Source organism: Lynx canadensis, chromosome C1, assembly GCF_007474595.2.
Source record: "Lynx canadensis isolate LIC74 chromosome C1, mLynCan4.pri.v2, whole genome shotgun sequence".
Lineage (NCBI taxonomy): Eukaryota > Metazoa > Chordata > Mammalia > Carnivora > Felidae > Lynx > Lynx canadensis.
Window position 1 is genome coordinate 65,816,996 of NC_044310.1, and position 23,529 is coordinate 65,840,524.

The 23,529-nt window shown below is 34.9% G+C and overlaps 1 protein-coding gene and 1 pseudogene across 2 annotated transcripts in view; one reads left to right on the forward strand and one right to left on the reverse strand.

The window, feature by feature from the left end:
• Positions 1-23,529, reverse strand: part of ADGRL4 (adhesion G protein-coupled receptor L4) — a 109,427-nt gene that overhangs the window by 23,427 nt on the left and 62,471 nt on the right. For both annotated transcript variants that reach the window (XM_030326590.1, XM_030326591.1), the window contains exons 4-13: positions 21,048-21,197; positions 20,451-20,521; positions 19,268-19,447; positions 18,969-19,152; positions 17,565-17,681; positions 12,593-12,798; positions 10,270-10,443; positions 8,648-8,851; positions 6,358-6,578; positions 6,169-6,235 (exon numbers count right to left, since the gene is read on the reverse strand). In XM_030326590.1, coding sequence (XP_030182450.1) covers positions 6,169-6,235; positions 6,358-6,578; positions 8,648-8,851; positions 10,270-10,443; positions 12,593-12,798; positions 17,565-17,681; positions 18,969-19,152; positions 19,268-19,447; positions 20,451-20,521; positions 21,048-21,197 — 1,574 coding nt within the window. The remainder of the gene's footprint in view (positions 1-6,168; positions 6,236-6,357; positions 6,579-8,647; positions 8,852-10,269; positions 10,444-12,592; positions 12,799-17,564; positions 17,682-18,968; positions 19,153-19,267; positions 19,448-20,450; positions 20,522-21,047; positions 21,198-23,529) is intronic.
• On the forward strand, positions 14,150-14,670 carry LOC115521391 (annotated as a pseudogene).

Genomic DNA, 23,529 nt, shown 5'->3' on the forward strand with positions numbered 1-23,529 from the left:
TGAGTATTCTTTTGAAGCAACATACCTGGGGTAGAAAAAGCCACCAATGCTGATTCGAACTCAGTTCTTACTCATTTACATATTGTCTTAAAGGCATTTTACATTATAATCCCAAACCTGACGTACTTCAGGTTTCATTCATAAAAACAAGCAAACACCATTTGCAGGACCTAGTCTCTCCTCTACAGAAGAAATGCAAGAATTCCATGTATGAATGAAAAGTACTGCCATTGTTCTACAGAGATGTCTACTCCGGAGAGCAAGTCCTCCCAGATTTGTTTAGAGTAAGTCACGAAATTTATCATATAACTCGTTTAAAAGGCGAAGCATAACAGAATCAACACTAATTTATCTATTTACATTTGAAGTTTCGCTTACATTTTGTCTTTATCCTGTCTTTTTATTCTATGAAATTTTTATTGCTTTTAAGATATTTTACACTTTGTTTCAATTTCAGTTAAACTTTGTCTGGCAGAGTGTTCTAGAGACTTTTAACACATTCCAAAAAGTAACAGGCATGTATGTTAAATCTTATCTTGACATAATTAAATGCTGCCACATCTTCACCAATATTTTAAAAATTAGGATTTATGCTTAAATATATATACACACACACACACATATGTATTATATATGTACACACACAAATACACAGTATTGGCCAAACATACCTTTCCTTGCATACATTTTTTTTTTTTTACTGTGCAAACCATGGCTTTAAAATTAGTCTTTATTTTCTAATACAAAACGTATAAATAAGAGAGCCAAAAATTATCCTCCAGATTATTGTGCATTTTCGCATTTTAAGTTTAAAGAATGGATGCCTTCCCTAAAACATTTCTTTTTGCTTTACCATAGCCTTATTGTATAGGGTGGGCACTGATACCTTCACTTTAGGTGTTGGGCATCCAGGACACAGAGCAGTCACTCAGCTTTAGAAGGATCTCATGGTGTTTCTTCCTGCCCCATTTATTACTGTGGTCTTTATTAATGGATTAATTGAAATATACAGATAATTATTAAGGACTTACTAAATACTTCTATATTCTGGGTGGCCAAAGAGCCTGTTTGATAGTCTAGGGTTTATAGAAAATGCAATGTGAGTGTTGCTCTGTAAAGAGTAATTGTAATTTACTGACCGGAGGCGGCCCCTAAGGTTGTGCAACAAAATGACACTGATTATTGAGCAACATATGGTCAGCAAATCAAGAAACTCATAGCTCTGTTTGGGCATTTGGATGTAGGGGATGGGTAGCATAACGCATAAGGAAAATTACTGTGTGCAACAAAACAGAGCATTAAAAGTACTATAGAGAGTTTGAATAAAAATTCTATGGTATGTATGTTGGAGAGAGAGATTGGTTGCAAATCTGGAAAGGTTTCCATCACGTCCTGTGTTAATTAATGATAAGATTTCAGGCAGAACTGCAAGGTGGTAGGATTATTGGAGTGCAAAGGAACAAGAAAATATCCAAGAATATCTAACAAGGATGAAGTTTTTGAAGGAGTTGTTTTGTGGGAATATGCAGTGTGAAAACAGGCTGGAAATAGGCGGGATTCAGCTAAATTACTGAGAACTTCACATTCCAGCTTCTAGAATTTGGGCGATAGACAAAGGGAAATATCAGCCCTGGAATCAAGAAAGCAGGCCATGGGTTCAACTTCATGAATGTGAGTTTCAGCTCAGGTGCTTACTAGCTGTTAAGCAAGTTGTGTAATCACTTTATGTCTCATTTTCTCCAACTTCAAAATAAAATACATACATACAGTCATATTTGAGTTGTTTGAAGGATTAGATTAAATGTGCTAAAACATGGAGAATGATTAGGTTAATATCAGGAATAAAATGAGGTTTATCATCAATGTTATTTTTTTTTAATAGTTGCTATTGTTTTAGCTGAGTTGGGGGCAGTTTATTATGGAAAGGTTAAAATGAAATTGATAACGGCAGCAGAAATGTAGGTTGATAAGGCAACTGCAAGAGAGGCAAGATGAAATGGAAAGGTAGTTTCTAGTTTCAAATTTTCGTATCAATATTTATTTGTAGACTCAGAGCCTTGAGCCAATCACTTAACATTTCAAATCAAATCCTATTTTTTGTTAGTTATAACATGGGATAGATGATAACAATGTGAGTGATTTAAGGAGATTGAGTATTAGCTATGAATGATAGTTGTTTAATAAACTGTAAATTAAAAAAAATTCCCATTATTAATACTAGAATCTTAGGAAGGGATAGCAATAGTTTGATTCTGAAAGTAGAGGAGAAATGGATAAGTTTATGGAGGAAAATCTGATAAATAATTAATGGCATCCAGACTAGGAAGTGATGAAGCTGTGAAATGACAATAATCGAATATTCTTAGTAACAGCCAGATGATAATAATTTTGTTATTTCTGGCATTGTCTTATACACAGTGATGACCATTTGTCGGTGTTCTTTGTTTACCTTCAAAGGAAATCTGGCAGATTTATGGGGCCTCTTGTTAGAAACTTAAATTCACATTAAAAATCTGCTGTATGTAAAGTGGAATTTGCTTCTTTCCCCTTCTACAAACAAGTTCATTCATCTCAATGAAGATTTGTTGAATGATTACCTTGGCCCATATTAATCTCGCCCACATCTTATCCATCATTTCTATTTTATTATGTATTGTTCTTTGTCATTTGTTTTGTCTTGCTTTATCCTCATTGATACTGTAGTGAGCAGGGGATAATTCTTATATTTCCTCTTCTCCCCTCATGCCCATACCACCTAATTAACATGGAGAACTTAACTGTATGGCTTGGCATCCTTACCTACCAGAATATACCCAAACATAGGATAATGACTTTCCATTCAGTACATCAATGTAGATGAGTGTGGGGCAGCATAGTTGCTTCTCTCATGCTGTCCCTTCACTGATAAAGCTCAATTCCTCTGCTTCATGACATCACTTTGGTTTAGTTTAATTTTTATTATTGCTGGTAATCTTGGCTTATGTGATGGCCACTACTTAGAGGTATATATGATTTTCTTAGTGTTTATAGTATTTCCTTTCCATTTTGGCCCCTTCTATTCTTCAGAGAAGGGCAGTCATGCCACCATTTAACCTCACCTTTCTTCAACCCATTCTCTGAGTTGTGCATAACTTCACTTTGACCTGGCAACCTTCTAGGCAACCCTACAACTTTTGTCCACTTCTCTAAGTTTCCTGTGTTTATAGAAGAGCTGAAGTTGTGTATGTTCTTTCATCATTTTATTCCTAGGCATGCTATATAATGATCCCTTCCATCCCTGATGTCAAAGGATACTCTGGTAAACATGCAGCTTGCAAGAAATTCTGAAAAAAGCAGGTCTAGTCTCTATGTTCAGATTTGTCCCAAAGTCAGGGGACATATGTCAAGCTCTCATAGATACTGGATCATTTTTTTTTTAATATTTACTTATTTTTGGTAGACAAAGAGACAGAATGCAAGCAGGGGCAGGGCAGAGAGAGAGGGAGACACAGAATCTGAAGCAGGCTCCAGGCTCTGAGCTGTCAGCACAGAGCCTGACAGGGGGCTTGAACCCACAAAGAGCGTGGTTTCAACGACCTGGGCCAAAGTTGGACGCTTAACCAACTGAGCCACCCAGGCGTGCCAATACTGGATCATTATACTCTGCTCTTATATATCAAGGAGACATGAAAATCCAGTCATGCTGGCATTCAATCTGGAATCAGAATGATAATTTTATTCTTACTATATTTTTTTCTTTTAATTATTTTTTTAACGATTAGTTTTGAGAAGAGAGAGACAGAGCATGAGTGGGGGAGGAGAGAGAAAGAGGGAGACACAGAATCCAAAACAGGCTCCAGGCTCTGAGCTGTCAGCACAGAAGCAGACGCGGGGCTTGAACTCACAGACAGTGAGATCATGACCTGAGCCAAAGTCAGATGCTTAACTGACTGAGCCACCCAGGCGCCCCTATTCTTACTATATTTCTGATTCTATCCTGCAAACCTTTTGGAGTACTCATCCACAACTTGTCTTCAAAATATAGGGGAGCACTTAACATTTTTTTATTGGCAGCAAAAAGAAAAGCTTTTCAAAAAGAACATTGCACTCCTGCAAAGGCCAAGGACTCCCAGTTCTAAGACACTACCCCTGAGGCCCCCATCTCCAGTCCTCTTACTAGGCTACAGCTGGTCCTATTGTCTCTTTAACAGACCCATGGGAAGTGTCAGGCCCAAACTGTTAGGGGCTCTATTTTCAGATGTTTGGTTCCCAATATTTCTTTTACTTCTTTTACTGAACTAGAGATGTATACTATTCTGGGATGACAGGATGTGTTTCACTTAACAGTGTGTCATAGAGCAGAATAGTAACAATTACAACAACATATAGCTGAATATAAAATTATAACAAACAGTAACAACAGCAGCAACAACAAAGATAATAATAAGCCAGTGTTAGCCAGAAAAAAATGGGAATAACAACAATAAATGACTTCACTTCAATCTGATAATTATTTAAGGAATTTCTGCTGCTTTTAAAGATACTGAAGAAGATAAACATTATTCAGTTTTAGAATAAAACTGAGGTGCCTCATCTATTTCTTAAGTAGCCTGACCGTCTGGTTAAATGGAATGATTATCATACTGAAACTATGGAAGATAAATTGGTTCATTAATTCCAGCCTAGGACAGTGTGACGTTATTCATTTAGGCATCTAGGAAAGTTTGTAGGACTCATTTTTAGATAAGCCCATCTAAAGTCTGCGGACTTTACTATAAGATAATCCAAAGTTATCTTTTCCCTTACATAAGCAAAAGTAAAAAAAAAAAAAAAAACAATTTCAGGGAACACTTTCCATTTCTTACTTAAGAGCAGAATCCTTCTATTTTTCTTGTTTTCACTATAATTTCTAGCTCACTACTTCTTATCTTAATTATAAGAATTACTGATCCAAAAAACTTCCACTTGTACAAAACAGTACCAGAGATGGCCCATTCTGTAGAGAGGATATCAGTAAAATCAGAATATACAGGGAGTGTGTTTATACAAAATATTCCTATCAGGGCAATGCACAAAAATACAGGAAAGGAACAACATGCAGTCTATCTTCTCATGTGGGTTGAAAATTTTGGAATTACAATAAACTATGAAATTATTTTAGCTGAAATCTAGCTAATGATTTCTTGTTATACTACTAGATTCACTGTGAAAATGAGAAATAATTTTCTGTGATGATTAGGAAATACCGCCTCTGAATGCACTCTGTTTCCCCAACACCATTAAAAAATAAACCCTGATGAAACTCTCTGCTTTACATTTCAAGTCTTTCACCCTTTAGCAGCTTCCTTACAACCATAAAAACACAAGGGGAAAGAGTGAGAGAAAAAAACAATTCAAAAGGGATGGCTAGCTTATGGTCAAAACACAGGTGACAGAGTTGTCCAAAATACTGTTACAGCTTCTCCATTGACAATTCACTCCATTCTAGAGCCTTGTCAGCCCTCCCAGATTCATTGACCGACTATTATATTCAGAATGGCTCTGAAAACTTAACAGCACTTAGAAATGCTCTTGAGATATCTAAAAATGTCTTTATTTAGAAAGGAAAACATAACACCCGCCAAATTTGTAGGTTTGAAAAACCACTTCCAATAAGAATTAAAAGGCCCTCTTCCTCACTGAAATGGGACTATCAATATATGACTTGTCTGTTCATGAAAAATAGTGGGTTCTTGTCTCTGATGTCGCAATTTAGTTTAAAATCACTTTCTTGATGACAGGGTACATACAGATGATGAAACTATAAAGATGACAGTCTAATCTTCAGAGATCACTGATCATTGATAAAAGATTAAATAACGTAAACATCTGAAACGCCAGATTATCAGCTGGTTGGCAAACTCTCAGTATTGAAGTGTGCTGAGACGTTACTGATAAGTGAAAAATGCTTTTCCTGTATGTTATGCAGAAATATATCCTCCTCCAGGAGAGGCAGATGAGTTTTAGTACCTCTGAATTTAATGTGTATACATGTATTTTTTCTCAATAATGATGCAATATGTGTAAAATGTTAAAAAATGATATACTGTAAAGTGCTCAAAATTATTGTTTTCCCTCAGAGTAATGCCTGATTGCTGAGAATTTTGATCATCACTGTTTGGAATTTGAACCAATTTTAAATATACGTACAAGAATGATTAGACATGCTGGTCCTATAAAACTCCAAATAAAGTTGTTTTCTGTGCTAAGCCAACATCTGAAAAGTAAATAATAAATCTATAAATATGTTTGTATGTACTTCACAAAGCAACATTTTCAATGATACACAAGCATATTCAGAATTGCATTTCAAATACTTACGAGATCATCTTAACTTACACTTTAGTGGTGCCATAATATCTATATCCTAGTGATGCTGAAAATCCAACTACCACAGCTGGGCTGAGATAGCCAAAGATATAAAAATTCTTGTGCAAAAATCCCTTGTTGTAGATGACACCCACAACAATGAGATAGAGGTGTATGCCTTCAATGCACATCCATGCAAAGGCAGCTAAAAAGAAATAATGCAGCAGCCCAGCAATGATTGAACAGAAGAGCTAGAAACCAAAGAAAGAAAGGAACCATAAGCAGGGTTTGCTTTAACATTAGCATAACATAACATCCTGACTTTCTCCGTAAATTATGCCACTTGATACAATGCTTGCTCATATTAAAATATCCTCATCAAGTGCCAGTTTTTTAAGATGTACCACTTCCAGGTGAGCTTCTTCAATGTGAAGCACCAGTTGTGAAGCAATCCCGTGACAGAACTAAGTGACTGGTCTCGTCCAGAGAGAGTTACAGTTTTATACATTTATATTATGGGATCGGTTGTGGATTCGTCACAGGTAAAACGTGATCTCTGTGTTATGATTTAAGTTGATTTCTGTTTTGGAGATGCCTTTACCCTCCTCAATTTTATTCATGCTCAAAGAATGAAAATTATTGCTAATACCATGCTAAATGAAATATAATAAATATCTTGATTATCGTGACAAACATTGACTTTACAAAATGGACAATGGATAATATATTTTACAAAAAGAATTCATTATGGAAGCACTGTAAGCTGTAAGATTATCAGGTAAGTTCAAGATGGATTTCAGTTAAATATTACTTATTAGTATTTACTTCACGAATAGAATTGGAGTTAGGCTTAGAAGAAATAATATAAAAAGAAGTAGTTACACACTTCTGTATTAATAGAACTAACAGTATCTATTGCTGGAAAAGGAATATAATTCACACTTACATACCTATTGCACTTAATAAAAAGGAGCATAATCCAAGCATAATGAGATTATATACAAAATATATTAGGGGGTACTATATAAAGTTGGGAACAGAGAGGTCACTGGTAATCAAAATTTGGGAGCTACTTTAGTGAGGAATTGAAATTAAACTATGGCTTGGTAAGGAGAAAAACTTGATAAGTGAAACAGAATTGAAAATACTCTAAGGAATAGTTTTAGGGAAAGGATAATGGGGGGATGAAACTGAAGGAAAAATAAGGCATTGGAGGATAGTGGGTGGTATATAAAATCGGCAGGTGTTGGGAGCACCTCTGCAAAACAACAACAACAAAAACATTATGAAGTTTATAGTCTAGTGTATACTATTTAAAATAGATGTTTGGTTGTATCTACTTCCGAAGAAAACCTTGATATCTAGGGGTTAGTGTCAATACTTGAAAGATTTCTACAAGGATGGCGATGTGGAGACAATTGAATGCTTTGTGGCCATGAGAATGCACTTCTCCAATCTCCACCTGCAGGGAGGGCAATTGACCTAGAGCTCCAGAAGCTGCACTAGGAAAGACATTGCCCTGTTCATGTTTCCCATAGGCTGCTGCTACTAAGACCTTCCTCTTCTTGAGACACAGATTTGACTCAAGGTCTTCTCAAAGGACTCCTTGACAACCATGCTGAACTTTCCTGAAAAGTGCACTGCTGTGTCAAACACTTCCACCTACTTGTCCTTCCTTCCTTCTTTCCTTTACACATCTTCTCATGCCGATACTCACTTGCGTCTTGGTCTGATGATTCTCCAGTCTCTCCCTTCCCATTATCTCTCAGCCATTCTGCCTAATTAATTTACTGCATGTTTAATCCCACTTTAATGCCTGCTCCTAGGAGGACTCAGACTAATACAATATAGAAACTGGTAAGGCCCTAGATCAATAATGGTGGGGAAGAGGTTGTTAGGAAAGTGTAATGACTAGGTGGAGCCTATTTGTCATAGTTCAACCTATGAACCCAGCTGCTTTTATGTTAAGGTAAACTTTTAATTTCCAATTCTCGCTCTGTCCCTTCTGCCTTTGTTTAATGCCCAGGTAAAAACACAGCAAAACAAACAAACCAAAAAACAAACCAAAAGGTTATTTCTTCAGTTTGTAGCAAAGTTTTCACTTGTCCCCATGGTTCATCCTAACAAGGGACACTGTGCCTAATGAAATTCACAGGCAGGTTTTAGTTATGTTAACATTAGCAAACTTAGAAAACACTTAGGAACAAAATATATACTATGTTTGCTCATTAAGCTCTTAATTACAATTCATGATTTTATGACATGTATATTTAGGGAAAAAAATTAGAAAATAAAAATAGATTGAGAGAGATCTACATACCTTATTAGTATTTGTATTGATCCCAACCAGAAAAACAAGTTCAGCAAGGAATAGGTTACAGCAGAGATTTTTGTGAATTGTCGTTCTGGTGCTTTGAATTTCACTGAAGAACCAGAAGGTAAAAATGCATATGGCAAGGCAAATCAGTGAAATAATTATTCCTAGTTGAGTGATCCTTGTAAGAATATTATAATCTTTAATACCCTAAGGGAAAATAATAATAAAGCTGTTAAGAGAATAACTCAGTAACTTGTCAAAGGAACTACAACATATAATGAACTTCCTTTTTGGTGTAACATTAATCAAAATGTTCATAAAATGTAAAAATACAAATGTGCATTTAGATGAGAAAAATTTTGTACCTTTGAAAATGCTCAATATTCAGAGAAATATGATATAAATCATGTAGCACTTTAAAAGTTCTGTAATTAGTGATTTTTTTCTGGGCACACTGTATATTAGTACATGGTTTAACAATGTTATCGTCATCAGTTTCATGATATTAGAAAGGCAATTCATTACTGTAATGTGAAAATGGTTAATTAAAACAGATTTATCAATGGTAATAACAAGTCTTATTTCTATGCAGCAATTCATCTAAAACACATTAAACAAAGGTATCAGAAATACTGAATATATAGAACATCAAAATAGTAAAGCTGAAAGACTTTGAAATGAGAAAAGTTGGTTTTATTCTAACCAGATGAATATTTATATTTTATATACAGAGTAGAGGCTTCTTTTCTCACTTAACATTCAGGAAAAAAAGTCTTTATAACTGACATGGTGAGGTAGATCTATTTGGCCACTTTATATATTTGATGGATTCTCGATAGACATAGAAACTAACCTGATATTTAATGATAATTATGATACAGAAATATAAAATAAGAAATTATATAATGTAAAAGAAAGATATTAATGATACGAAATACATAGCATGAAGCTATTCACTGTAGAGAGATTTTCATGTTTAAAAATCTTGTAGGCTTCTACATTATTAAAACGTTGCATTAGTTATAAATATGCTAATACTTACTGACCAGATGTCAAATATTTTTACCTAATTTGTACTCGGTAAAAATAAACTTTCGAGACAAAAGCAAAGGCCCTTAAAAACCGTGATACATTTAAATATGTAAATGGTTTTTTTTATGTCTTTCTTATTTATTTATTTATTTATTTATTTATTTATATAATTTATTGTCAAATTGGCTAACATGCAGTGTGTAAAGTGTGCTCTTGGTTTTTGGGGGTAGATTCCGTGGTTCATTGCTTACATACAACACCCAGTGCTCATCCCAACAAGTGCCCTCCTCAAAGCCCATCACCCATTTTCCCCTCTCCCTGACACCCCATCAAAAGCAACATAAGAGTCAATGGAGAGATATTTAACATACAGTCTACTAGCTATTATAGACTGGATAAGTCCTAGACTTTTTTAGGTTATGGTAGGTAAGAAAGCAAAGATTAAAAAAAGATAATGTTGGGGCTTTATCAATTAACTAAATATGATATTTACACTCAAAGAAACACAAAAAATCAATTATCTTTCCTGAAATAACCAAGAAAAAAGAAGGAAATAGGCAGGTTTATAAATATGAATTGGAAAATTATCTTACAATGGAAGGACCAGAAGACATCAAAATTGCAAAATGTGTCAGGTGGTTACAGCGGCATGAGGTATGGGTCTCATTTGAGTATGTCAGCTCACAACCCACTGAAGACCAGCTGCCATTCATGGTGTCAGGTGAGTAGTTCCAAAATGCACACTGACTCCTATACTTATCTGTGGTCTGAAAAAGAGACATTTTACTGATGGAAAAAAGAGAAAAAATTATACATCTAGTATCACATTTGTCATATTTAATATACCATTTTGTATGTCAATATAATTAACACCTTGCCTAAAAGTGTAGTTAGGATATAGTGAATGAGATAAGGATCAGTTGAAGACAAGATCAGAGATAGGGTCTGATCACATAGACTACAGGATGGTTGTTTAATAAATAGAGTTTTCTTTACCATATACTTATATTAAGTAAGCATAACATAATACTATTATGACAACTACTTTTAATATTCCTTTGAGGTAATGGAGAAGTGTATACTAATTGGTGAAATTGCAAATAAATTCTCAGGGAATCAGGAAACTGAAGCTGTTATATAGGAGATAGCTTCTATTTTTTTTTTTTTTTTTTTTTTTTGGGAAAAGATAGGATCCAAATTTTATTCTAAGAAAGAGGGAAACCATGAATTAGTGAATGTGTTGTGCAAAGAAAGTGACAAAATTTCATAGTGGTCATTAATTTGAATGGGTAAAAAATTTGAACACAGAAGAAGATTAAGGACAATCAATTTTCCCATTGGTTTTGGTGAAGAATTTTTTTTTTTAATTTTTTTTTTAACGTTTATTTATTTTTGAGACAGAGAGAGACAGAGCATGAACGGGGGAGGGTCAGAGAGAGGGAGACACAGAATCTGAAACAGGCTCCAGGCTCTGAGCTGTCAGCACAGAGCCCGATGCGGGGCTTGAACTCACACACCGCGAGATCATGACCTGAGCTGAAGTCGGCTGCTTAACCGACTGAGCCACCCAGGCGCCCCTTGGTGAAGAATTTTTATTTAAATGTGTGTTGTGTTTTATTTTATCATTGTATCAGAGATTGGTGAACTGAGTTGTCCTTGGCATCTCTTCAGCTGCCAAAACATTCTACTAGTAAAAACTGCAGAAAAACCATCAGACTATGTGAAAGAACAATGTTTTGTTTCCAGTGTCTAAAGGTCATTTAGCATCTGAAAATATCTAAGTTTCATTTCCATTCTTAAAACATTTCACATCTTCTTTTGCACTAAACATAATGCCTACCAATGTTTAGGTTTGAGCTACTATTTTCTTGTATTTTCTATACATTTAGTTTCTTTCTACATTAGATGTCTTTACTTATAGTGACACATTTGTATTGTATGTAAGCATATATGTTCTTTTATTATATGCAAATACAACTGTCTAGCTTCAAGACTCTTCAAATGGAGCATTAAAGGTAACTTATTCAGGTCCTAGGACTGAAATTCTATTGAAAGTCCAAGAAACCATCACCCGAAAAAAAGCAGTGAGTAATCTATAATCTTTAGTTTCCTCATTCATTTTTAGGTATATAAAAAAAAACTATTTAGTTCTTTCTAATGTTTATTATAGTAGAATTTTAATTTTTTGGAGCTTCAAAAAGATTTAGAATAACAATTAAAGAGCAAAGTGGTCTCAGCTAATTTCTTTATGAAATATTGTAAACTTCTCTGTGATTTTATTGTAATCAGCATCTAAATCCCTGCAGCAATTATTATTTCAAATGGCAATTATTAATCAAACGTCTCTGTCATTGCACAAATGACATTTATCTCTTTGATACATTTTTTATAACTCATTCATAAAAGGTACAGACACTTCCAAAGTGAATGATGTAATTAAAAATAAAAATAAAATATAGCTTAATTTCAGAGAATCAAATGTGTAAAATTCCTTGATATTTATTAGAAAGTTTAGAGAGCACTGAAAGTAAAAACCTATTTTATAGAAAAATGAGTTGAAATTACTTTACTCTTTTATTTCAATTTTTAAAATTTTTTTTTCAACGTTTATTTATTTTTGGGACAGAGAGAGACAGAGCATGAACGGGGGAGGGGCAGAGAGAGAGGGAGACACAGAATCGGAAACAGGCTCCAGGCTCCGAGCCATCAGCCCAGAGCCCGACGCGGGGCTGGAACTCACGGACCGCGAGATCGTGACCTGGCTGAAGTCGGACGCTTAACCGACTGCGCCACCCAGGCGCCCCTTATTTCAATTTTTAAACTGAAGAATTCACATATAATTAAAGTGACACAACAAAAACGTTCACTTCGAATGTTTCACAGTCATAACCAGAAGTCACCAGAAAAACAGCTTACCTTTATGTGACTTAATGTAAATGTTATTTTTTCAAGTTCATACAGTGTGGGTGGGTTCGAGCTAATAGAGACTGAAATCACTGAAGAAACAACTCTTTCTTCCTCTTCAGAATTATCATAACTTTGAGGTTCCAATAAGAAGTTGTCAGATGATGAAAACAAGGGACCGATACTCTTATAATATAAAAATGTAACTGCAACATTGCCTATCAATCAAATAAGTGGATTTAGTGAAATTCTTATAAATATATACATATATATATTTAAGCTCTCAAACATAAAAATTTAACAGTCAAAATGTTTACTCTAAGGCAGTCGTACAAATACCTAGACACCAATACATTGGTCATAAGTCCATGTCTATATAATCAAATCATATTAAGACATATTCTCTGACCTCTATGATTCTGAAACTGATCATGGACTATAACATCCCCTTTGCACAAGCTATATTTAGGAGAAAAACAGTTCTAGATAAATGTATATCCAACTCCTAAGAACAAAGATGTGAGATGCATTCACTTAAAAGGTAATTTTTTTTTTATCTTTGCTATGCAAATATAGGAATTAGACAGTGGAAAATAGTTATCACTGATTTAAGAGTATTCAGGAACTTTAGAATTAAACAAGTTGTCACATGCCACTGAGTTCCACCTCATGCCCTCTGAAATGTTTCCTATTTAATATTGATGACATACAGTTATGCAGTCTCAAGGAAGGAAATTTATTGCCTTGCTAGGCAGCCATTTATCTGTGCCCCTTGACACTCTCCAAATGCATAGGAGACCCGCATATAACCCAGTACTAAAAATGTAACCTTATCAGTACAGATTATCATGTGACTATCTTCCCCTTAGCTTAGACAGTGCACCTATATTAATGGATCTCACATTGTCTTGGTTTTTGAAGCAGCTCATTATTACTGATATTAAGTGTGTGAACAACTCAAAATCTAGATCTATTATCTTTTCAAAATTCCTCTTGCCACTTAGATCATACACCTCCTCTATCTGTTGCACAGAATTATGGATACTAAATTTAGAACTTTGCATTCTGAATTTACTCTTGGAATCAAAAGTTCTGGTTTCAGTCATGGCTCCTACTTGTGTGGCTATGGATGAACTGCTTTGAACTTCAGCTTCCTCACTTATAAAATGATGATAGTAATACTCACCCTAGCTACTTACTAGGCTAAGGTGGAGACAAATCAAATGACACATGAGGCTTCTGTAAAATTTAACACACTATAGTAATATGATTATTGTTATATTTATTAACTAGGAACATTATGTTTTGGCTTTAGATTACTGGACAACTTACAAAGAACTCTGTATTTGTTCCCTCAAATTTGTGACACCAGCAAATAATGTGACAGGCATCAATCAATCAAAACCATAAATACAAATGTTGATTACATCGCCAAAAAACCCAAAGAACTGTGCCCTCTAGCTGCCATCTTGGATCCCCATGTATGTTCAGCTAATCTCAGTCGGTCTTCCCGAGACCCCCGAGTGTCAACCCTAGACCCCCATGCTGTGCCATTTCCACTCCAACAAGATGAAAGAAAGTATCATGAACCAGGAGACACTTGCCAAACTGTCCAGCTGTGCACTGGGAGAGGAACTGCTTGCTTAAAGAAGGTGGTTCACAGAAGGGCAACAGCAGATGATAAAACACTTCAGTTCTGCTTAAAGAAGTTAGGGGTAAACAATGCCTCTGGTACTGAAGAAGTGAAAATGTTCACAAACCCAGGAACAGTGATCCACTTTAACAAGCCTAAAGTTCAGGCATCCCTGGCAGCAAACACTTTCACCATCACAGGCCACAATGAGATGAAGCAGCTGACAGAAATCTAACCCAGTGTTTTAAACCAACTTGGTGCAGACATTCTGACTAGTTTAAGAAGACTGGCTGAAGCTCTGCCCACACAGTCTGTGGCTGGAGAAGTACCATTTGCTACTGGAGAGGATGAGGAGGAGAATGAATTTCCAGATCTTGTGGAGAACTTTCATGAAGCTTCCAAGAATGAAGCAAACTGAACTGAGTCAACTTCTGAAGAAGATAAAACTTGAAGAAGTTATTAGGAGCTGCCTTTTCAATCTTTTTTCTTTAAGTTTATTTTTATTTATTTTGGGAGAGAGCAAGTTGGGAAGGGGCAGAGAGAGAGGGAGACAGAATCCCAAGCAGGCTCTGTGCTGACACAGCCTAATGTGGGGCTCAGACTCACAAACCTCGAGATTATGACCTGAGCCAAAATCAAGTCAGACGCTTAACCGACTGAGCCACCCAGGTGCCCTGGGAACTATTTTATATTATGACTGCTTTTTAAAATTTTGTTCACAGATCTGATAAAATCTAGATCTCTAATATACTTAAGCCTGAGCCCCTTGGATACCACAACTATTTTCAGTGTTTGTTTATACACAATTCACTCTTTGCCGCTAATGAAGCTGAAGAAGCCTGGGAATAGAGTTTGAAACAAGGTTAATTAAAAAAAAAAAAACAAAAAACAAAAAACAAAGAACCGTGATACAAACCTGAGTCCTTCCACATCACAATATCACATTAATGAATAATATTTTTGGATATTGCTATGGGTATGTGAGCTAGACATTGCCAAAATATATCATGATTCATGTTTTCTATCTTATCTAAAAAGGTATCACAAGAGAAGAAACATTGCTAAGAGGTTGCTGAAATCTATGTGTATTAGGTAAGAGTATTTTCTTGAACTGTCAGCTTAAGAAAACTTATATGAAAGAAAGAAATGAAGTAGTCTCACATGGTTGGGCTAGTGACATCATGAGGACTCCGAGTGATGGCAACTAGTCCAGCCTTTGCTGTAGACCGACCAGGGCCTGAAGCAGGATCTGAAAACCTCTGAGGTCAACTTGACCCTGTCTGGTGGATGACCCTTTCATGTCGCAGTGACTTCTCAGAAGTTGCAGTAGGAGGTGGTCCAAAACCAAATGAAGCCCCGAAAAGGTAAGATGGGTTTTTAAAGTCTGTTAATCACTCCTTTCCTTTCTCAAGGAAAATATTTAACATTAATTTTTGACTTTGGGTAAAATGTGATTCTTGCTGCATAGAATGCTTCCAAATCCCTTGTTACCTCTGTTCTGAGTACTGTTTCAGTATCTGTCCATTCTCCTCATCTGAACCTCTTCTAATTCTTAGAGATTTCACACTAAATCTCGGCCTGATCTAGCTTTTAAGTCCTTTATCAGGTATGTACCTTCATTCAGTAAATGAGGAGTTTATTTACTAATGACAGGAACTAAAATTCAGCCTATAAAAAAGATTAAAAATCTACCTGTTTCTCCATAAACCTTCCTTATTTTCCTATGAATGACACTATGCAGATTTTAACTTGAAGCCTGTGTTTTACTAATGGGTTTTTATCGGTAAATGAATCATCACATGTAGACATCATAAAGCAGGTTTTATCAGTTTGTTAGACTTGCCCTTATTTTTAAGATACAGCCCTTAAGGAGATCAAATTTTCTCCTCGTGTTTTGTTGAGAGCTGATATTATGGTCTCTTTCAAGTGTCAGAGTTTGCATGTGTGATCTTCAAATATAACAAAGCTATCATACATTCAGGCAGGATCTCTTCGAGATATTAATTCCATGACAATTTCATCATCTGTCGCTATAATAAGTATTGTCAATGGCTTTATTCTCAACTTTTAAACATTACTCAAATTGTTTTTGAAATTTCAACAGTTAACACAGTCTTTGGATTTGCTCCTAAAAATTATGTGTGCTTGGTGAATTAGAATATGATGTAATAGGGTAAGAGCCTTGAGTTCAATGGTAGCATGGCCTAGTTATTTTTTCTTTGTTTTGTGACCTTCCGTGTCTTACTATTGTATAAAAATGACAAGAAAAAAAAAAGAGGATAATATCAACAGATTAGGAAAAAATCCCATATTAGTGTCATACAAATTTTTTTAAAAGATATTCTTCTGAGAATGAATGTGCAGAATGTTAAAAAAATAAAGACACATCCATTTATGAAATGATGTCTATAAAAAACCATATGTGTGTTATTAAATATGCTTTTCATTTATATTTATGACCACCCACATATTCTTTGAGAAGCTATTATAATTCATGTCTTTTCTAGGTACTATATTTTGGCCTATATGAAAACAAAAACAATTCTTCTATTGGCAGAGATTTTTTTTTTTTTTCCCAAGTGCGTTGCATTAAGAGAGCAGATAAATGGTTAAAATAGCTGCTTGCTTGCCTTTGGTTAGGTGACAAAGATAAGCTGGTCAGGGTTGATTTCTTTGTTAACTTCCTCCCTACTAGTACTGGCTCTGTATTGTTTGTTGATGTGCATGGAGACAAATCCATTAACTTCATTGTGCCTTTGCTCTAGTAACCATAAAATGAGGAAATTAAGTTAGATAATCATCAAGTCACCTGCTGGTACTGGCATTTTCTGATTCCATTTCCTAAGAAAGCCTGCCAGTTGAAAAGTTTACTGTACAAAGACCAAGAAATGACAAGTGGGAAAGAAATCCAAGCCTAAACAATAACTTTCTGTCTTTCTGAACATTATTTGTCTTCCTCACACACTCACAAATTCAGTCTCCCAATGAGGAATATGAAGGATTGCTGAAGAAGAAATATTAAAAGAATTCTATGCAAATTATAGCACCTATGACTGATGAGAAACAAGGAATGAAATGACAGTTCCTTTATATATTTCATTAGAATTTCAACAATATCAGACAGTTTCAGAGATTGGGCATAACACAAGATGGATATAGATACTGGCAGCTAAAATTCTCACCATGTATTTATATCAGAATGAAAATCTCAAGTACAAATACAGAAATTCTGTATAGAAACATCAAATATTTTCTATAAGAAATCACATGGGTATATATGATATAATCAAAGGCATGATAAGTATTTATTGCAAATCACTGACATTGAATACAAGACTATCAAAGTCTTACCATATGAATCATATGCAGCTTTTCTCTTTGGAAATATCTTTATATAATCTCCATCCACATTCATATGGGGATGAATATATTTCATGTGATTTGAATCAAAACAGAAAGCTTTGAGAGCTGAAACAAAATCATGAAAATCATAAATTCTCTGAAATTAGTTTAATCAGTGTATTCATTTAGTTAGGAACATTGTTATCCATCATTATTGTATTTCAACTTTTTTATGGTAGGTAGAATGAACACATTCTGAACATGCCTGGACCTTGTAGTTTATATCTAAAAATCTAACTCAAGTTTTAACTTTCTAATTTCACCATAGCACTCATGGTTTAATTTAATCTTTATTGGATTAAATGAAAGACAAAATATGTATGTACACCAGGGAGCTATAAACTATAATTACTAAATCAAAGATAAGCAACCACAATGGTATAGAGGACGGTATCTATAATTTACTATATGGAGAGTGATTGAGTTAAATTCTCGAGTGATAATTTCTTTACCTGGGGTAGTTCACCTTTTTTATGCAAGAACATCACAGAAATGCAAGGCTCCTATATATTAGTCATAAAGCTTGCTACTTTAATTTTGAGTAAGTGGTAAGTCATGATATAACAGAGTGATTTTTGCTTACCTGCTGTTGCACAGCAAGATGTCTCCCAGACAATACAATATAGATGAATGCAATGATTATCAGAAAATATACTTTGTTTCCTCAGAACAACGTTATAGGCATCTTCAATTTGATTCAAGATTCTGAATGTTGTAAGTACGAGATTGCATGAAGGAGGAAATGTTCTAGTTTGCTATGCTGATTGTTTCATATCAGAAAATCTGTCTAGAACTGTCTTTGGTCAAGGTAGACCCTAAGAAGTCCTGAGATGACTAACTCAAAATGACAAGGGAGTATTGTACTCTGAGCATTTAAATGCTAAATAGCTCAGGAATAGGATAAGGTGCAGAAGGTACGAAGGAGGCAATGGTTAGGTACCCATCCTTTTGATTCATACTTCATTCATATTACTCTTGCAATGTGCATTGCCATTAGCTTCTGCATTGATCAAACAGCTGCCAATTCAATTAGCTGTATTTTATTTTTTTATAATTTTTTTTTAAGGTTTATTTATTTTTGAGACAGAGTGAGACAGAGCATGAATGGGGGAGGGTCAGAGAGAGAGGGAGACACAGAATCTGAAACAGGCTCCAGGCTCTGAGCTGTCAGCCCAGAGCCCAACGCGGGGCTCGAACTCACGGACCGCGAGATCATGACCTGAGCCAAAGTCGGCCACTTAACCGACTGAGCCACCCAAGTGCCCCCAATTAGCAGTATTTTAAATACATTCCCTTTTTAGAATGGCTTGTTTGGGAAACACTATTGTTTTGAAATTGACCTTGGCTTCTTACCTATATCACTTGAATTAGTATTGAACTGAGTGGTCTTTTGGAAGTTCTGAGCTATCCTTAAGGTAGCCTGTTCAGTAGCATGCATCAGTTTTGTAAGATGAGTTCTTCTACGATTCGTAGGTAACTTGTCCCAAACGATAAATGTGTCCTTTTGAACAAAATTATTCACAGTTTTTACAAATTCCTGTTAGAAAAAAAATAGTGTGTCTTTTAAAAAAATGTTGGAATCTTACATGAATCACAGATGTAAGGGAAAGTTTAAAGCTCAGTTATATTGAGTTAAAGCTCAATATACTTACAGTAAGAGTTGAATTAGAAGGAGTGTCCTTGGTTGAATTAGTGCTATTCATGTCACCCAGTAATGGGGATGATTCAGCTAATATTTCTATATATGTAATTATATCCATTGGTGAAAGATCTTTCACAGAATTTCTATAGACTTCTTGTAGTAGAGCCACAGGTTCTTTTATGTGTCTAATCTGTACAAAAGTGAGTCCAGAGAAAAGAAACCAAATTAGAGTAGTACTGGAGCTTTTCAAGAATGGCAAATTTATTCTAAGTTTATTTTTCTTGTGCTATGTATTAGTAAGTTATCAGACTACACCTAAACCATAACATGCAGCACTAAAATTTGAAACTATTTACAAAGGGTGACCAAATAAAAAGCACAGAAATTACTTTAGAAAAGAAACTGCATGCTTGAATTAATAACCTTTAAACATTAGCTTTTAAAAGTTCTGATAAATTATAACTTAATTTGAATTAGATTTTAATCAACCCGAGAAAATTCTTTACAACGTGATATATTGGAAATTTGCTTTTAGTTGATTGTTAATCATGTTGAGAGTCACACTTTCAATCACATGACAATAATTTTGTGAATGTCCTACTTTATTTACTCTTTGAAATATTTCCTTTGAAGTACAAAACCTAGTTGCATTCATTATGTCTTCTTAGAATGTGGGAGTGGGCCTGGGGTCAAAGTGTGTTTTTACTATTTTATTCATCAACTTGTTTTGTATGTTAAAATTTTTTTTCCAGTATACTAATAGTGAAAAAGTAATATATGTTAAATATCTAAAAGTCTTCAATGCTTTGGGGATTTTCGAATTGCTCCTTTCTATGACTCAAACAAATTATTTAAATCTCTATACGTAAATACAAGAAGATCAACTGGTTGTTACTTTTTTTTAATGTTTATTTATTTTATAGAGAGTGCTAGTGCAGGGAAGGGAAAGAGAGAGGGGGACAGAGAGAGCCCCAAGCAGGCTCCACACTGTCCACATGGATCCTGATACGGGATTTGATCTCACAAACTGTGAGATCATGACCTGAGCTGAAATCAAGAGTTGGATGCTTAACTGACTGAGCCACCCAGGTGCCCCTGATTGTTAATCTTTTTTACATGTGATGCAGGAAGGATTTTAACTGGAACCAAAATGTCAAAATATAATAAATTCTTAATACAACTAGTTTACTTACTTTTGTTAACATCTTATCAATATTTGCAGCAATACAGGCATTATCTAGATGGCAGTCTGCACTCACATTTTCTGTAGAAGAAAAAAGAGTATATAGTAAATGTTTAAAAATACTTTTTTCCTAAGATGACTATATTGATTCTAATAACTTTGCTCCCTTATTTAAACATTAAAAACACATTCTTAACACTTGAGTTCTGTTTTCATTTTTTGTTTTTTCATTAACATTTATTTACTTTTCATTATTTAAAGAATCTTACTCATAATAAAACACAGTGTTTATTTTCATTGCATTCACTTATTTTTCCTTATTTATTTCTATCTATTCTTTATTTTTACTCAATAAAGTACACAATATTTTATGGCAAAATGGAAGATTGTAGTCACCCTACAGAACAAAGTATGTTAACTATGTGAAACATATGGTGTACCTCTTCCATTAAATAAAGCAATAGCTTTTCTTATTTCATTTTATAGACAATAAAGGAATACTGGAATATTTCTTAGAAGATGCAGTTCTTTGTATACTTCACTACTGTGCAGTATTATATTTTATACAGTTCTTCGATAATACATAAAATTTCATCGTATAATTTACCTTGGCAGTAAGTGCCATCATTAGGCGTGAACTGAGATTTTCCTGTGGATGTCTGATAACCTTCCTTGCAGGAGCAATTATACCCACCGTCCACGTTTTCACATACCGCATGATCACCACAGGCAGCTGGTCCACTGCACTCATCTATATCTGGAAATATTTAAAAAATTAAATTTTTATTTAGTACTTACACAGTTGCTACCTTGCTGATACAATATTAGGTATGGTTAATGATTTCATATCAAATTTTACAGGAAAGCAATGAAAATCCCATCATTTGCAGAATGACAGAGCAAAGGGCCGCATATCATTTTTTTAAACCCCGATTTGGCCAATCCATTTTGAAAGTGTATTAAAAACCGCCTTTCATGGAACAACCAAACTCTTGAATTATTTTCTGAAAAGAATGAGTCATCCCCAAAGCCATTAAATGAATTTCTATCATTGACAATTTTAACATTGTCCTAGTTTAATAAAGAACCAATTTTTAAAATACATCAAAAATTCTTTGTTTTCTAGTATTATGCTAAACTCAGTTTAGGGTAATCTGGAGGATAAAAAAGAATAGCCCACTTTTTTTCCAAAGCTTCTTGTTTGCAAGTAAGTTATCCTAAAAATTAGCAGAATGTGTGATGTGACTCCTTTAAAATTTTACCACAACTTATTTATTAATTTTGTCCAAGTTATATTTTACTATGATTCTTAATACACAGTCATCATAGATAAAGTAACAAATTGTGCAGAATTAAGTCTTAGATTTTCAGTAGCCATATATCAAAGTCACAATAAAAATGTTAGGTTTTAAGCTCACATAATTTATATTTTTAATTTAAAATTTTACATACTGCAGTGAAATATGTCTTGAAGTTATAAATGCAGTATAAATACTCTGCCAGTAGGCAGAGTTCCAATAGGGAATGCTTCCAAGGAACTGAAGAGTCCAAATCATTACCTTAAACTAATGCAAAGATTTTTGAGTTCTCAGCCTGGCTCTGACATCTTAGAGATACTCTGTGTTAGATTAATGAATAAGCCTGTAATCTTAAGTATAAAATTTGATTAAAAAAAAACCTACTAGAGTGCCACAATACTGTTTGTCATAAAAAAGGGGGGGTAGTAACCACAGTCCAATTTAAAAAGCCATCTAGCTAGTTATCTTAAAAGTAGCTGATCCTAACTTCTCACTTCCAAAATGTAATGAAGGGACAGGATACCATTAAAAATTGAACCACCCAAAACTGGAACTGACAGTAAGCCTCCCGGCAGTTCTTGAAGAAACTTCCATTAGCCAGAAAGGCAATGGTCTTAGAATTAAGACAATTCACAGGCCTGAAAGAAAAAAAAGGATGAGAAACTCCTAATTCTTCTGTCAAGTCTGTATATTCATAATCTGTATGACCCAGGAATCCAAGTATACTACCTTTAAAGAAACAGGAATATCGTCCTGGTACCCTCAAGCTCTTCCTCTCATTTCTGCATATGTGTGTTTAAAGACTGCCGCTCTACACACACACACACACACACACACACACACACACACACAAAGACAGAAAATAAAGTAGGAGATGAGCAAAAGCAGGTTGACTCTTAAGATTTAGTGAACCATCCACTAAAGGATTCCAGGTTAGGGTAAAGAAAAGAAGCCAGGTGGAAGTGCAGACTAGAGTTATTTTTAATGACATCAATGAAGTGAAAAAAATATGTATAAGAAAACTAAAGAGTAGTTCTTTCTGGATCATGGCTGAAGAAGTAGCATGTACTGTATCCAAATAGGATAACACCCCAATGAAGATGTGACAGACCCATGTGATATCATAGATAGAATCATTTATTTCATGAATAAGAAACTTAGGTTCTCTGAATGCCCATGTTATACATTTTTATTTTATTTTATGTTTTTAATTTTTTTAATGTTTACTTACTTTCAAGAGAGACAGAGAGACAGAGAGAGAGACAGAGAGATAGTGTGAGCAGGGGAGGGGCAGAGGGAGAGAAGGAGATGAATCCGAAGCAAGCTCCAGGCTCTGAACTGTCAGCACAGAGCCCGAAGTGGGACTCTGATTCACAAGCCATGAGATCATGACCTGAGCTGAAGTCAAACACTTAACCGACTGAGCCACCCAGGCACCCCATGCCCATGTTTCATATTTTTAGATGACTTATATGGCTAACAGGAAATGAGGTATTGATTTCTCTTAATTTTAAAATGATTTAAAGGTGCAACTCTTCTTGGCAACTTTGTCCCAAACCCAATGTCTAAGCAACACAGAAATCTTTGCAAACTCAATTTCCACCCTCTCTTGTGCATTTTGGACACAGGTATATATAACGTTGGTGTTCGTAACTGACGGTGTTTCAGTTTTTCCCTGTGCATCCTCCATGCCTGTGGTGCTTCTTGGGGTCTCTGCTCTAGTTCAAGCCTTTCTACCACCACTCACTTTGCTAGCTATCATCCCAGAATGTCAGCCTTGGATCATGTAGG